General features: G+C 38.5%; 1 protein-coding gene and 1 long non-coding RNA gene across 6 annotated transcripts in view; one reads left to right on the forward strand and one right to left on the reverse strand.

Annotated features, from left to right (window-relative positions):
- Positions 1 to 16,324, forward strand: part of RALYL (RALY RNA binding protein like) — a 686,645-nt gene that overhangs the window by 646,920 nt on the left and 23,401 nt on the right. For 2 of the 5 annotated variants that reach the window (XM_035011452.1, XM_035011453.1), the window contains one exon: positions 4,969 to 5,141. In XM_035011452.1, the coding sequence (XP_034867343.1) occupies positions 4,969 to 5,141 (173 nt within the window). Of the gene's footprint in view, positions 1 to 4,968; positions 5,486 to 16,324 lie in introns of those variants that run through there. The other 3 variants (XM_035011454.1, XM_035011455.1, XM_035011450.1) reach the window with 2 other exon arrangements.
- The window catches only part of LOC118014973, a 268,840-nt gene that overhangs the window by 50,158 nt on the left and 202,358 nt on the right, over positions 1 to 16,324 (reverse strand). The gene's annotated exons all lie outside the window — the stretch shown is intronic.

A 16,324-nucleotide genomic window follows, 5' to 3' on the forward strand; every position in this document is an offset into this window, starting at 1 on the left:
GGGGCGCCTGGGTGGCTCAGTCGTTAAGCGTCTGCCTTCGGCTCAGGTCATGGTCCCAGGGTCCTGGGATCGAGCCCCGCATCGGGCTCTTTGCTCAGCGGGAAGCCTGCTTCTCCCTCTCCCACTCCCCCTGCTTGTGTTCCTGCTCTCGCTATGTCTCTCTCTGTCAAATAAATAAATAAAAATCTTAAAAAAAAAAAAAAGAAATTAATAGTAGAGACATAAATATGTATGCACACACACACAGACCACATATACACTCAACACTCACAATAAAAAGGAAAAGCTGTAAGTAGAAAAAGAATTATGCAGATAAAGAGAATGTTATAAAGTTAAGAGTAAACTAAAACATATTACCCACTTCTAGTAGAAGTAAAATTAGTTAATTATTCATAAAAAAATAGAACAAGTTGCTTTGTTTCTGTTTCAACAAAATAATTACTGGATCAAAACTGCTTGTTAAACTGTGAACCAACAGGTTAATAAACAAAATGTGCTTTCATGTGTGATTTTATTCCTGGAACCTATCATTGTTTAGTGATTATAACATTTCTCACTGAGGTAATGACAAAAATCTATGATGACTACATATTACCAAAGCACAGGTTGATTGTATTTCTCTTAAACTGCTATGAATTGACATTTTTTTTTTCTCAGACCAGATAATGTCTTCCATACATTTAGCTTTCAAGTTAATGAATGGATGAATGAGGATAAGTCCTAGGTTTTTTTGCATTGAACTCTAATACACTCTTGCCTTTGAAATAGGCTGTCAGAGGAGTTCCATGTATGTTATATAACACACACACACACACAAGAGCAGAGAATAAATTAAAACACTATGCCTATCTAAACAGAAATGAAGCCAAAATTGTCTTTGTAATGTATGACTCTTAATGGTCAGTAGTGATGAATGATTTTGACATACACTGTCTGTAGCAATCAAATAATCAATATAGATTCAACTCAAGAACTATTTTTGAGCCTATTATGATAACATGTTTGTGTGGCCTTTACACTTTAGGAAACACACTCACCCTTTTTTCCTCATTCGAGTTCACAGCAACTCTCTGAACGATGTTATTTTCATGCTCATCTTTTAGAGAAGAAAGCCATAGTTAATAGGAGTAGTAATTAACAGAATTATGGATCTCAAATCCTGTATCCTTTCTAATAGCTTATATTATCTCTTCTATGTATAAGCACTCGGTAAGGGGTACAGAACAAATCAAACAATTTCTTGATAACTGACTTGTATTGCACTTTCCACTTTACAAAATATTAACATCTATATTATCCCCTTTGTGACAGTGACCTTTTGAGACAATAGCTCAAATATTAAGGAAACGTAAACACCAGAGAAAAGGATAACAGTAGACTAACAATAAGACAGCATTTGATCAGGGCTTTGGTTGATCAGGAGAGAAGGGATCCCATCCAGGTAGGAGGATCAGGAGAGTCAGCTTGGATTTCAGCATAATTGCAACAAATTGATACACAAAGTCAAATGAGGGCTACTCATCTTTAAGTTCTGATCCTACATGGGTTCTCTGAAAATCTTCCATGCTTCCTTGGTCAAAGATTTTCCAGAGGAGAAAAAAAAAAAAAAAAACAGAATATTAGTTTCAACATCAAAAAATAAGGGTTCCGGGCACCTGGGTGGCTCAGTCGTTAAGCGTCTGCCTTCGACTCAGGTCATGATCCCAGGGTCCTGGGATCGAGTCCCACATCGGGCTCCCTGCTCGGCGGGAGGCCTGCTTCTCCCTCTTCCACTCCCCCTGCTTGTGTTCCTGCTCTCGCTATATCTCTCTCTGTCAAATAAATAAATAAAATCTTTAAAAAAAAAAAAAAAGTAAGGGTTCCCAGAGAACAAATATTTCTGAAGTCATTAGAGAAGAAATGTATATGTCAGACCAAGTAAATTTCCAAAATAATATTAATCCTAAGCAAAAGTACAGTTATGTATTATAACGAAAAAATAAATATAATGACCTAAAATTGAGAAAGTCTGGCTTTAGGAAAAGTTGTAAGATTCAAGACATTTTTCGCTGTATAGGATAACTGTTCAATCCCAAACGTCCATTCCTTTCTCATTCTTGAAATACCAGAACCAGGTGGCGAGAACAATGGTATTTTTTAAAAGATTTTATTTGTTTATTTGAGAGAGAGAGAGCACAAGCAGGGGGAGGGGCAGGCAGGGGGAGCGGGAGAAGCAGGCTCCCCACTGAGCAGGGAGCCCTACTCGGGGCTCAATCCCAGGACCCTGGGATCATGTCCCGACCTGAAGGCAGACGCTTTAAACAACTGAGCTACCCAGCCATCCCAAGCAATGGTATTTCTAGCAAGTAGCATGGTGACATAGAATGGCAAAATGGGAGGGATCAGGTGATAAATACAAAAGTCACTCTTAGGACAAAGATGGAAAGGTTGAAACCAGAGTTGCCTTGTCGGATACATTGTGCTGCCCAAGGCGTCAGCTGTAGTAAAGACTGTAGGGTAGAACATGGGATGTGATTAACATCAGAAGATTCAAAACTTCAGTGCTCAAACATATCTGCCCATCACAGCTTTCCCTCAGTTGGTGCTGCTGGCCAGAGGTGTGTAGGTAGGTTAAAGGTCAAGAACTGTAGAGGACAACGATCTGTGGAAGGAAGGTGAGATGAATAAAACCTAGCAATTTTCAGTAGCAGTTAAGTTCAGCATGTGTTTCATCTGTATCGTTTGCCTGATTTGCCTTCCTTTTATTTATTTTTTATTTTATTTTTTTCTGATTTGCCTTCCTTTTAATCCAGATACTTGGGTCATCTTCCCCAGATTAAATCTTTTTGGTTAAGTTTGACAATAATCACTTTAGAATCTTCATAGGAATTTCTAAGCTAAAAGTAATGTAGACATCAGAGAAAAGGGAATTTATACTACTTGTTTTCATCGGGACACTCACATATATGAAGATAAAGAGTGTAGCTTTAAAAGCAAAATTTACATCATCACTACATTAGTTATGTTGTTCTATGGAGAAAAGGGAAACTAACAAGTTGATAGGAAAGCATCACAGAATGTATAGTCTGTGTCTACATGTAGGAAGTAAATGTGAAGAAAAAGAGCCTAGGTTTTGTCATTTTAAGACACCTGTAGTAATTACTTTTAGCCTTTTTGGACCCACACCAGCTCTTCTCCTCCTCTGGAATGGAGCCTCAGCCCCACAAGTTTTTCACTGTTACTCCCTGATCTGCCCAGGCCTCTCATTCCATGCTTACTGGTGTTGTTATCTTGACATACTGGCAATGAGGACCATGTGGTCTCCTTTTTTGTATGTAAGAGTTACACATTTATGTAGTCCCCCTTCATAGTGTGCAAAACATTTCCCAAATATAAGCTCTGTTAATCCTCACAGCAACCCCAGAGGTAGGTATTTTTATGAAAGCTTTTATGTAGATGAGGGAAGGTTGACCTACTATGTTCCAATGACCTGACCAAGTGGCCAAAACAGACTCAAGCCCACTGGTAAGTAGCTAAGCTGACCTAGAATCCTGTCCTCTGACAGCAGGGCCAAGGCACAACCCTACCCTTCTGCCTGATTCTCAATACATAAACTTTAGTACGTGGAGAATTGAAATACAAGAACACATGTATTAATATGAGTAACTGTTATTAAAATTTTAAACAACTTATAGAAGAGGATACCTGCTTATTTATACATCTTTTTTATCAGTTTATTGATTTACAAGTTAGTTGTGTCTGAAAAGATTTGTGCTGAGTCAAAATATATATATATACCAATGCTTACTTTCTTTTTAACTCACATTATGAAGAAGACTAGGAATGAATATGCCTCAATTTATTTGACTCTATAAACAATCTTTATTGCCATAAAATATAAATAAATAAGCTTAAGATGTAGCATCTTTTAAAACTCAAATCAAATAATGGGATAATTGTCTGGTAAAATAACCATAATCAAAATGAATGAAAACCACAAGGCTTTTGAGATAACCATGTATACATAGGAATAAGTTAGAGAAGGAGGTACATTAAATGATCTTGTTTATTCAGTACCCAATGCTTCTTGATATTTTCACAGGAAATGAAAACCAACCGCTAGGGGAAATAATTATTATGTTGTCAGCATAAATCCCATCTGGGCGAATTTCTGTAAATGGAACGCGCACACCCTGGTAATTAGAGGGTATTCTATTAATGTAGAATGTAGCTTCATTTGTTGAGCACTTATTATTTGCAAATAACTCTACTAAACTCATTGATTTACTATTTCACACTCTGGAAATTAAGAAGTAGTAATCTTAATTGTACGGATGAGAAAACTGAGGCAGAAGGAGGGTTAACCATTTTGGCTTTGCACCACAAAGCTAGTAAATCTAACACCAGAATTTTATTCTTAACCATTGCAGTTAACCACATCTGCCAACAGAATTTAGACTCTAAAATGTCAGAGTATTGTTCACATAAACAAGTTGTCTGAAAGACAATGCATGTACTTTTGTACTTTTTTTCCTCAGTGAATTTTTGTCTTTTTCACTTAGATTTGAACTTGTCAATGAAATTTCTTTATCTTCCCTCCTTGAGTGAACAAGTTCTATGTTTTATTTGATTTTTTCCCTTTGTTTTTGCTGTATTTTTTCCTCAAAGAGAATATCCTTATTAGAAAAGAATATATATAGCCAGGAAGATCCATCTCTTTATGTAAATCTTTATTTCTTTATATACGAGTACCATCTGGACTTCCTAATTTTTGATAATTCCATTTAAAAATAAGTATACTGAAATGAAAATACACATAGGTATAGGTACATAATTTACATGACTGAATAAATTCAACTGGAACATAATATTACCTTATCTTCCTCACACAGAGTTTACCCTTTCATAGACTGTTTTTCATGGTTTATCCAAATGGCTCGTGAGCAACCCAAGGTAGTAGTCATTTGCTTTCTCCCCCCCCCCCCCCAGAAGCTCAGAAGAAGCAATTGGAAGAGAGTATAGAGCTGATCCAAGATGAATGTGTGTCAGAGAATGCAGATCACTCTACAGAGGAGCCTGCTGAAGGAGGGCCAGATGCGGATGGAGAAGAGATGACTGATGGGATAGAGGAGGACTTCGATGAAGATGGGGGTCATGAGCTGGTAGGAACTAAACATTTGGTGTTCACACCCCTTGGTAATAGCACCCAGCATGTCAGCAACTCATTCATTCTAAAATAAAGATTTAATATTTGGGGCTTATTTCATTCTTATATGCATATATTTAAGGCAACATCAGTACAGTGCTTTGCACATAATAAGTGCTCAATACATTCATGTTAACTTAAAATATGACAGAGTAAATGAATGGACAATTGAAATATTATCTATGAGATTAGTTATAGTTAAAGTGAAATGAAAGATTCTCTTTCCCAAATGCTCCATCACAAAAGGAATCTTGCATTTGAGCAATTATATGTGAACTGTACGTTGATAAAATATTCTTGCAACAAACGACCATCTAATGGAAAATACATGGCTCCCTCTCTTATTAAATAGTGTCATTCACTGATGATAATTATCTTTACTAGTTGTATGGCCAACAGTTATTTCCATAGTCTGCAGACTAAGATGACCCTTGATATATGGCCAGTTCATCATCTTTAGAACATGTGCTGCTTGATAGTTTTTATGAGTTGGGGATTTAGCCAAGACTTGACTCCTTATATGTTTTATTTCCCCAATTTTGTTATAATCATAGTGCTCAGATCTAATGTCCTTTCCTATATATGTACACCAGGGACTTCATAAATATACGCTGATGAGGATGCGATTTCTCATATTTTATCATCCATGAAATTAAACATACTATCTTAAAGGGATTGACTAATAAAAATGATGAGAGGGTGGCAAGTGTGAGTGTGTGTGTGTGTGTGTGCACGTTGCCAACTCTCAAACATCTAGGGACTGATCATATGAAACTTGACTTATCCCAGGTAATATCAGATTCCAATTTGTTATAATACCTAATATTACTTAACTAATTTTGTCATGGTGGTTGTTGTTTTGGTATGGTAACTACCCTATCAATCGTTTCATTTAGGAAGCTCTATATTGATTTTTAACATTCTAGTTCTGTTTAAATTGTATGGGACCTTCATTTAAACTTTTCAGAGACTTTAATAACCACCCTTTTTTCTCCAAAAGTTGGCATCAGCTTGAAGGACTTAAGTCACTTTTTAGGATGGTTTTTGATTTCAGGAATCTATTAAGCAGGGAATAGAATGAAGGACTAACAGATCTTTCAGCTTTTCCTCAGGCCAAACCAAATCAATAACTTAATTTCCTCAGCCCATTCTAGTCAGACTTCTGTTTTTACCATTCTATTGTGAGTGCTTTTGCCAAGGTCTCTGGAGCCCCCTGTGTTGCCATTTCCAATGGTTACCTCTCTGTTCTTATTTTCATTTACTTCTCTGAAGAATTTGGCTGAGAATTGATTAGGAGAATTCTGAGAAATTCTCCTAACATACCAATTGCTCATTCCCATTTTCCTGTGTTAGAAACTTTGACTCCATACTCCCATTTTAAATATCAGAGTAGCCCAGGGCTTTGTCATAGGCTACCTTCTCTTTCTACACACTTTTCCAGGATGACTTCAATCAATAACAGAGCTTTAAATGTCACCTATAGGCCAAAAAATTCCTAAATCTAAATTTGTATTCCTGATCTCTCCCTGGAATTCTAGACTCATGTATTTAGATGCCTGTCTCTTCATAGATCTCCTCCAATAAACAATTGAAACTCAACATGACCAAAACATTATTGGTTTTTTTCCAGTCATCTTATCCCTTCCCAGTCTTTGTCATTCTGATAAACAACTTCATTATCCACACAGTTGTTAAAACCAAGAAGACTAGGATTACCTTTGATTCTCTCCACCCTCCTCTATTAATTTTACTTCAAAATCATAACCCAAAGCTAGTTACATCTCCACTACAGCCAGACTGATTTTCTTGGTTCAGCTCATGCAATCCATTCTCCACACAAGAAAGATAAAAATCTTCATAAACTATGTACATCAGGTAATGTTACTCCCTTGCTTAAAATCCTAGAGTGCTTTCATTCTGCATGGAGCACTGGGTGTTATGCACAAACAACGAATCATGGAACACTACATCTAAAACTAATGATATAATGTAGGGGATTAACATAAGAATAAAAAAAAAAGAAAAAAAATCCTAGAATGCTTTTTATGACACTTAAAATCAAAATCCCCAAGTGTATGAATGTAAATTCTGATGAGGTCGGGTGGAAGATGTCAGTGGAGAGAGAGAACTTGATAAAGAGAAAGGGAGAAAGTTCCCAATGCTGAAGGGAAAGGAATCTAGAGCAGGTGTGTGGGGCTGGCCCTCAACATGAAGAGGAACACTCTACCACTGCAACTAACTGCAGTAAGTCTGAGGATTTGGTGGCAGGTGCTTAAGGGAGTTCAAGCACAAACTGTATAAGTCAGAGGGTGATCATCTCTGGAGAGTGAGAAGAGACAGGCAGGACCACAGATTGGAGGAGAATGGAGATTTAAAGAAGCTAGTATGTAAAATATAGAGGATCACTAATTTAGAAAACATATAAAGATTGACAGCTAGTGTTAATAGCCAATTGAGGTTAAAGACAAAGATTTAATAAGTAGTATTTTTCGAACTTTAGAGTCTATCAGGATTACCTGGAGAACTTGTTAAAATACAGATTGTTGTATTTCATTCCAAGAGTTTCTGATTCAGTATGCTGAGTGAGTCTGGGCCTGCCTGTCTGGGGACCACACCTTGAGAACCACTGTTGTAGAGGCATTAATCAGCCCAGCTGTGGGGTGTTCTCCATTGGCTTGTGTCAGCCCTGGTAGAAGCATGGAGAAAGCCAACACATTCAGTTGGATTTTTGTCAGATAAGTGCAAAGAAAAACAACAAATAAAGAGCATTGAGGACATTAGTAAAGACTGGCTAACTAGATGAATCATGCAGTTGAACCTGACCAGGGAAGAGGGGAACATAAGAGGGGGCTGACAAGGAGAAAATGGAGGCAGAAAGGGAAAGTCCTATGCATTTAAAGGGAGGGAAAATGAAATGCATATGAGAAAAGTGAAGGCTGTACTTAGAGACTGAGATATTTCAGACATGTGACAGTTAAGTGATAAGAAGATCCATAGGAGGCAGTGATGGAAGTGGGATCAGAGCAAAAGTCACTGCATATGAAGAATCAAGGAACTTCGAGGCTCAGCTGCAAGACTGGTCATCTACATGGGCATGAAATCACTCCAAATATCAGATAAAGGTAAAAGAGGAAGTAAAAGAAGTAAAAGAATAAGACAGTTACCAAAAGTCAGCTGCCATGAAAGAGACCGCATGGCCAGTGTTAGTCCCAGATCTGTTACTATCCAATCCAATTGAATCACCTTAAAACAAATAACTTCTCTGAGTCTCAGCTTCCTTATCTGAAAAATAGTAAGTTTAGATCAGAAATTTCTAAAATGCATTCTGTTTGATCTTTACTCCGAGTGAGTCTGTTCCAGGAGCACTACATCTGAAGGAGCAAGGATTGGTCATGCAGCCAAGGGAATAAATCCAAACCATGGTGCTTGGTTTACACTCTAAACACACCGATCAGCAGTAACTGATCAGCATTACTGTTGCTAGAGATGCTTGGGTTTTCTCCCTCTACCCTTGTGTTATAACTGGGGGCTTAGGGTACTGAAGAATTAAACCCTATATCTAATATCTCACTTTGTTTCTAAGACTTGGAAAACAATGAATGAGGTTGAGCAATCTAAACGGAGACTGAGGAGTACGTCCTAGTGACCGGCCAAGAGAAAATTCCTCTATCTGGTGCCCACTGTTTTCTCCTTTCCAGACCACATGAACCAGATCATCCATGGTTCCTGAAAAGAAAAGTAAAAGCATAAATCTTCTCTTTTAGAAAGGCAGATATGATTACGGATTCAGGAAGGATACAATATAATTAGGTTTTTAACACATGCAGTAGGAGTCAGAAAGAAGAGCTAGAATCCACATGCTCAGGCAGGTGCTCAAAGAAAATCTGGAATGAACAGGAAACAAGAATTGTATCTGAAGCAAGAGAGATCCAGCAAAATGAGCTAATGGGACAGCTGTAGTTGGTGGTACCCCTTGTGGAGCATGTGAGAAGCTGAAGGCACAAGCTGTCCATTCATTGTCTCGTTCTAAATATCCAGTTAGTGAAACTGATTTCCATGAAGCAATCCATTCAGCTGACATTTGGGTGCCTATTCTGTGGTGCTACCAGGTGCTACTAAAAAATGCAAAGATAACTAAAACTATTGTTTTATGTATGAAATGAAATGTTTAAGTAAATGATTCCTTTTTTCAGGTAGCTTAGTGCCCTAAAGAACACTGATTTCCTCATGTAAAAAATAATAGACATGCACTTGGTAATTTATAAGCAGCCAGCGGAAGCTAAAAACCTGTGATTCTACAATTTTCTATGCCTACATATTTCATTAATGCATAGGAATTAAGACTTGAATTTATTTAAAATTGAACTCTGTATTAAAGAACTATACATACACTAGCATACCACTACCCTACTCCTATTTCTGAATAAATCCATTAGCAAATATTTATTGATTGAACACTAATGAATGGCACTGAGGTTTTTGCTATGGAAATAAAGAAGGAAAATCCTATGTTTTCCCTCAAGAAGGATATAAACCAACTGAGGATAAAGGCTACAGGTAAAAAAAAAAAAAAAAAGCAGTATGTTAAGAACCATATGAAGATACAGTTTACAAATGGGGAATCACACATAGATAGGATGGTCCAGAAAGGCTCCTGGCAGAAGTAAAATTGGAACTTTATCTCAAAGGATGCCAAATTAAAGTGACAGTATGTGCTAAGCTTGAGAAAAGAATATTCAAATCAGCTTTCATTGTTCCCAGACCATTTTATAAAAAATATATTAAATATACAAAATACATTAGATACTTCGTATGATAGGTAGGTAGGTGGGTGGGTGGACAAATGGATGGATGGATAGATAGATAGATAGATAGATAGATAGATAGATAGATAGATAGATAGATAGATAGATAGATAGATGATAGATAGATAGATGATAGACTTTTTTAAAAAAATGACTAAAACTTCACAAATAAGACATTTATACCTTTCAGGCTCTTTTATTTTTTTTTCATATCCACCAAAGTTGTTACCGCCTTTTATATAAAATAACATGATCCAAAATAAAAGTAGTCTATGCCATAATGGGAAATATTATAGAAAAGTAAGTGCTTAGTACCCTGCTAATTCAAAAGGGCAAATGAACTCTACCAGGTGTATGAGAAAAGGCTTCTGTATACACTCTAGGACATTACAAAGCTGTCAGATATGTTAAAGGCCCTTAGAGAGGCTATTCATTGTTTTCCAAAGCAAAGTTCTTGGTTGATTTACATCCAAATACCTAAGGTGCTGCTGAAAATGCTGATACAGATTATCTGGGTAAGAGCCCAGAAATCTGTACTTTTATCAGGCCGAGGTTTGAAACTGCAGAGCTAAACCATCAATTCACAAAGGAAACTATAGACAAACCAAACATTTAAATGGATTATAAAAAATTTGAGCTCTTTCGAATTCTACTTGTAATTGCTTTTGCTTTTGCTGACTACATACAATCAGATCAAGTAAATCTAGTAAGCATCCACAATAGAATTACCTAGCTAGATTGTGTAATACTTAGGCATGCAAGCTCAGTACTATGTTGTAATACATTTTTCAGCACTTAACAAAACATTCAACTAAGCAAGTCACCTGGGCTTATAAAGTTTTGAATTTCTGTGCACATTGGGAAAGATCTGGACCACAAATTGAACCCCATATTTGGAGAGGCCTCTAAGCAAACACTCTGATATGCCACTGAAGATCTGAAACGCATAAAGTATTCTGATTGCTCTTTTGGGTCTTTATGAACCAGACTGAAAATGTCACCTTCTTTTCGAAACTTTTTTTTTTCCTTATGAAATCCTTTACCTTGATGCTCCCCTTTATCAACCATGCATCCGTCTCTTCATTTTCATCATTTGCGCTGAATGCTAGCTGAAGAACCAAGAACTTGGGAGACACACTCCCAAAGGTAGTGTCATCTAAATTAGTTAGAGGTATGTATCACAAGGAAGCAAGAAAGTGGTTACTTAACCTGTTTGATTTGGGCCTGCATTTCCCTGCAGCATTCAGAGACCTTCATCTTGACTTCACCTTGAATCTGTAATTTGGACAGTTAGGGATACGATGAGCAATCATGGCACCTGTGTGCTACAAGGGACCTGGCCTGGCTGGGCTGCTGCTGAGGTATGAATGGCCAGAGCCTCTGCAGCTAATTGGCCAGCTCTTCTCAACAGAAATGGGAGACGGCTAAGCACTTGATGGGAGGCAAAGGGTGTGACAGGTGGACACCTCTTCTCCGGCTCTCCACACTGGAATCCTGCCTCTTCAGGAGCTCTGGTCTCTCTGTAGTAAGTGTTCCTCGTTGTGATTTTCAGACTTGCTCTTCTTGGCATCTCTCTTGATTTCTGTCATTTTTATTTTAGCTACAGAACTATGCCTAGCTCATTAGGATTACACCCCCCGACCCCCGCCCCGCCGCTGCGGTGGAGGCTTGATGGCTTGGTTGTTTTTAAACAACAACGGCTGACTCCTGACTCCCGAGGGTCGAGAGTGGGAGCCTCACGTTAAGCATAGAGATTACTTAAAAAAAAAAAAAAAATGAACTCTGCCTACAGTTGGACAGCAATAGTTCACATCTCCATGAGTTTGTATAAGCGGTTTACCTGTGTCCTCGCTGGCCTCAACTTTTTTCATCTATAAAAGGAGTTTGGTAATAATATATGCCTGCCCCAGGATTGTTGTGAACAATGAATGAGGTAATGTCTGAAAAGCGCATGCCTGGCACAAAGGAGACATTTAGTTAAAAATTTGCTAAGTGTTTATTGGTTTTTTGTATGGCACTGTATCCTTTCATATCTCCTTTTGTGTTTTCTTGTCCCTTTTAACTTCTTTTATTTAATTTTGCTAACTCTCATGTTTCCAGGCCTATCCAGGTAGGTTATAAGTTAGGTCACAGACCAATCACAAACGTCTTCCAGCCTCATCTGGACCCCTGCACAGTTGCAGTACCTTGCCAGCCCCACCCCCAAGTCTCTCCCACTTGGTTCTGGGGATCCCGGGAAGTGTCTCATTTAGACTCGGGGACACGTCCGGTCATGTGCCCCTGCCGCCTGTCCACCACCCAGTCTCCCCTTGAGGGTGCAGTCTAGCCACAGACTTTGCTACCCCCCTCAGGTCTCCGTATGAAACAACACCAGGTTCCACCTTAAAGCTGGGACCCCGACGCCCCTCTCCTCGGCTCCAAGTTGGAAGCTGACACCCAGAGCCCAGCATAACACCCCTGGCAGCCTGAACCCACCAACGAGGAGTCCGCCATCAAGCAAAGCAGCCGCTTGAGTTGCCGCCTGAATATTTGCCCTACATCCCTGTTTCTGCCCGTGGTTTTCCAAACAGCGCCCAGTTTGCTCCGATTAAAACGCCAGCCAGGGCATGTCATTCTGTTTGAAACTCCCCAAGAGCTGCCCGCCTCACTCAGAGTAGAAACACGTGCCCTCACGGGGGTCGCCAAACCCCTACATCGTGGAGCCTCTGACCCGGCTGCGACTTCTCCCCCACTCGCTCCACGGGAGCCACGCTGGCCTCCAGGCCCACGTCATTCAGCTCCCGCCTCAGTGCCTTGGCGCTTGTGAGGCCCCTGGATGGGAGAACGGGAAGGTGGAGTCCAGATCCTAAAGGGCCTTGATGCCGTGCTTACTGTTTGAAGTTCGGCCCATAAATTTCATGTCAGTAAATTGGGGATTGCCTTTATATAAGAGAGAATTAGGACACAATGCAACCTCGTGGTCTGAGGCCAATTCTTCTGGAGTGAGATAAAAGTAGGGTTTTCAGATTTAGCAAATAAAAATACAGGACACCCACTTAAATTTGAATTTCAAATAAACAATGCATAATTTTCTAATATAATCATGTCCCAAATACCACATGAGACGTACTTGTATCAAAACGAAACAATGCAAAAGCCTTCTGTTATCTGTCTGAAATTCAAATTCACCTGGCATCCCGTAATTCATCTGGCAACCCTCCATAAAAATGGGTTTGAACACTGGCCTTGAACAAATTATTTAATTTCCTTCAGCCTCTGTTTTGTCATCAGTGAAATTGGAATAATCATACCCACTTTCTAGGGCTCTTGTAAGGATTAAATGAGATACCTCATGAACAGCACTTAGTCTCCAGCACAATGTGAGCAAGGAAATTGTTATCCATTACTATCTCAATTTGCAAGGGAATATTTCAATAAAACCTTACAACATTTCTAGCAACAGTCTTCAAATGAACTTTGTTTTTTAAAAATCTCTGGAGATTTGATTTTTTATAAAGCACTTCTTATTTGATAAGAAAGTCTTCGGGAAACAAATGTAATACTCCGAGAAAAATCATACTTTGCTTTCATCTTTTTAAAGTTTTCTTTGATTTTATATTTGCTGGCTTATTCAATTCAAAAGAATTCCTTTCAAGTCTGCTTTTTTATGCTTTTTCTTTAAAAAAAAGAAAAAAGATAATGCTCACTGTAGCCTGGGATGATATGTGGCTTTTATTTTTAGTCATCGCTGTAGATTTGCTCTCTGGCTCCTATGATCTGGCCGCCAATTTAATAACAGGTGGTCAATTGTAGTTTTAAAGAATCTGAGTATGTGAGAAGCCTTATATATTACATTTTCTCTTAGTCATCCAGCCACTCATTCATTAAAACAACAATCAAAAGAATTTTTAAATAAAATAGTGGAAACTCAGTAATGTGCCAGATATTGTTAGTTGCTAAAGATTCAAAGGACAAGGCATAGTGATTTCTGATTTTATAGCACTCACACTGTGTGGAAGAGGGAAATGCTGCAGCCAGAACAAATAAACAGATATTAACCAAACAGTGTGATAAGTACAATTGCCACAGGAATCATGGCAATAGAGTGTGGCAGAGAAGTGAGAGAGGAAATGAATCTGAGCAGACTTCATGAAGGTTGTGACACTCATGTTGGTTCCTAGAGAATGAAAAAGCATGTGCAAGAAGACAAAGAGTTAGATGGGATCTCAACAGAGAGAACAGAATACACCCAGAATGGCTTGACAGAATTTGGTGTCTATTGAGAAGTTGGTTGGTTCGTTTGGCTAAAGCAGTGATTCTCAGATGGTGGTCCCAGGACCAGCAGCATCACATCATGTGGAAACTTGTTAGAAAAGCAAATTCTCAGGCTCTAACCCAGACTCAGAGAATCAGAAACTCTGGAGGTGGATCTCAGCAATCTGTGTTTTTTAACAAACCCTCCAGGTTATTCTGATACCTAAGGAAATTGAGAACCACTGGACCACAGCAGTAAGGTTTTCAAACTTGGGCACCCATAGAATTACGAAGAGTGCTTTTTTATAAATACCAATGACAGGGGCCTCAGCCTGTAACAATTAAATCAGAGTTGGGGTGGAGACAAAGCAAAAGTCCAAAGATGTTTTAATGCATAGCCAGGGTTGAGAAGCCTTGAGATACAGCACATGGTGATTGAAGAAGGAAGGACAAATAAATTCTTCACCAAAGAAGAAGTAAGCACATGAAAACTCGCTCAAAATCATTAGTCTTCAGGAAAATACAAATTAAAACTACAAAAAAGTAACCCTGCACAGGCCCCAAAATAGCCAAATGGACTGATGGAGTGAAATGTTGGCAAAGATGTGGACCACTCAAACTCTCCAACATGGTTGGTAGGAAGATACAATATAATAACCATTTAGAAACATCTGGCAATTTCTTATAAAACTAGACATAATGAGCTAGCAATTCAACTCCTAAGCATTCAAGAGAAATGAAAATATATGTCTAGACAGGACCTGTGTAAGAATGTTTTAGCAGCTTTACCCAGAATATCCAAAAACTAGAAACAATCCATCAGTCAGAAAATGGATATATGCATTGAAGACTATTCAGCAACAAAAGGGAACAAGCTACTGATACATGCAACACTGCAGAAAAATCTTTTAAAAAAATTATGCTAAGTGAAAAATGCTTTGTACAAAAGAGTACAGCACTTCATAATTGCATTTAAATGAACAGAGGTTGCCTGCAGGGTGAGGAAAGGGATTAACTTTCCTGGAATGTCATTCTGTTCCTCATACTGGTGAACATCCACTTTTATTTCATTACTCAGCTCTAATATGACACCCTCTAGAAAGCTTCCTGATAATCCCAGGTAAAGTTAAGTGCGTCCTCCACAGCTCACACAGACTTCTATTAGAACACTCACTTCATTGTTGCTCTTACTTTTTAAAAATGTCTCTTTCTCCAACTGGACTAAAAGCTCTTTGCAGGCTGGATGATGTCTTTTGGTTTTGGATCCCTCATGCATAGCATAGTATCCAGCATATGGTAGGGATTGGGGGGGGGGGGAGGTGGATGAGATGGATAGATAGAGGGATGCTGGATTACCTGATGGTCCTTGACACGCTATGTCATGCTATATGGGTATGCTGTTCCTTCTAACTTGAATACCCTTCCCCTTCTTTATTTTGTCTGGTTGATCAACACATCCTGTGTCTTCAAGAGCCTTGTCACATGTCATGAGTCCATCCCTGGACAAAGCCCCCAATCTATCCTGGATACATTTGGGTTTGCTTTGTTCTTTAGACCACATTCTATACATATCTCATCATACTTAATTTGCTATATTGTAATTAGTGATTTCCCTTCTTTCTGGCTTATTGATTGTGAATTTCTCAGGGTTTATTTTATTTTGTAGTTTTCCTTAGTATAGTGCTTTAGCACATGTTAATGTTAATGAATATTTAATAAAGAAAGAGAGGAAAATGTCCTCAGATTCCCTCAAACTATGAGCTCCCTCCTATCTTTAAGCACATTTTATTGTGTATTCTAATCAGATTGTGTTCTAACTATTACTTTTGTATGCATGCCCTCTGTGATTTAGAGGGTTATTATACAAAGCAGAGAAGCAAACAGTTTTCATTATAACTTAGTCACTAGGTCATTCAGGCAGCATTCTGTGCATCTTAAAGGCACTGAAGAGGAACAACAGAAGGAGGCTTAAAACCAACACATCAAAGTCAACACAGCAGTGTTGACTCTGTTGTGTTGGTTTTCAGTGGTTCTGTATTATTACCTCCCATGAGTGATAAAAATGCAAATTTGAAGTTAACCTGAATTTAGTTAGTAAAGC

The sequence above is a fragment of the Mirounga leonina genome, unplaced genomic scaffold (genome assembly GCF_011800145.1).
Source record: "Mirounga leonina isolate KUSES-001 unplaced genomic scaffold, KU_Mleo_1.0 Mir_165, whole genome shotgun sequence".
Lineage (NCBI taxonomy): Eukaryota > Metazoa > Chordata > Mammalia > Carnivora > Phocidae > Mirounga > Mirounga leonina.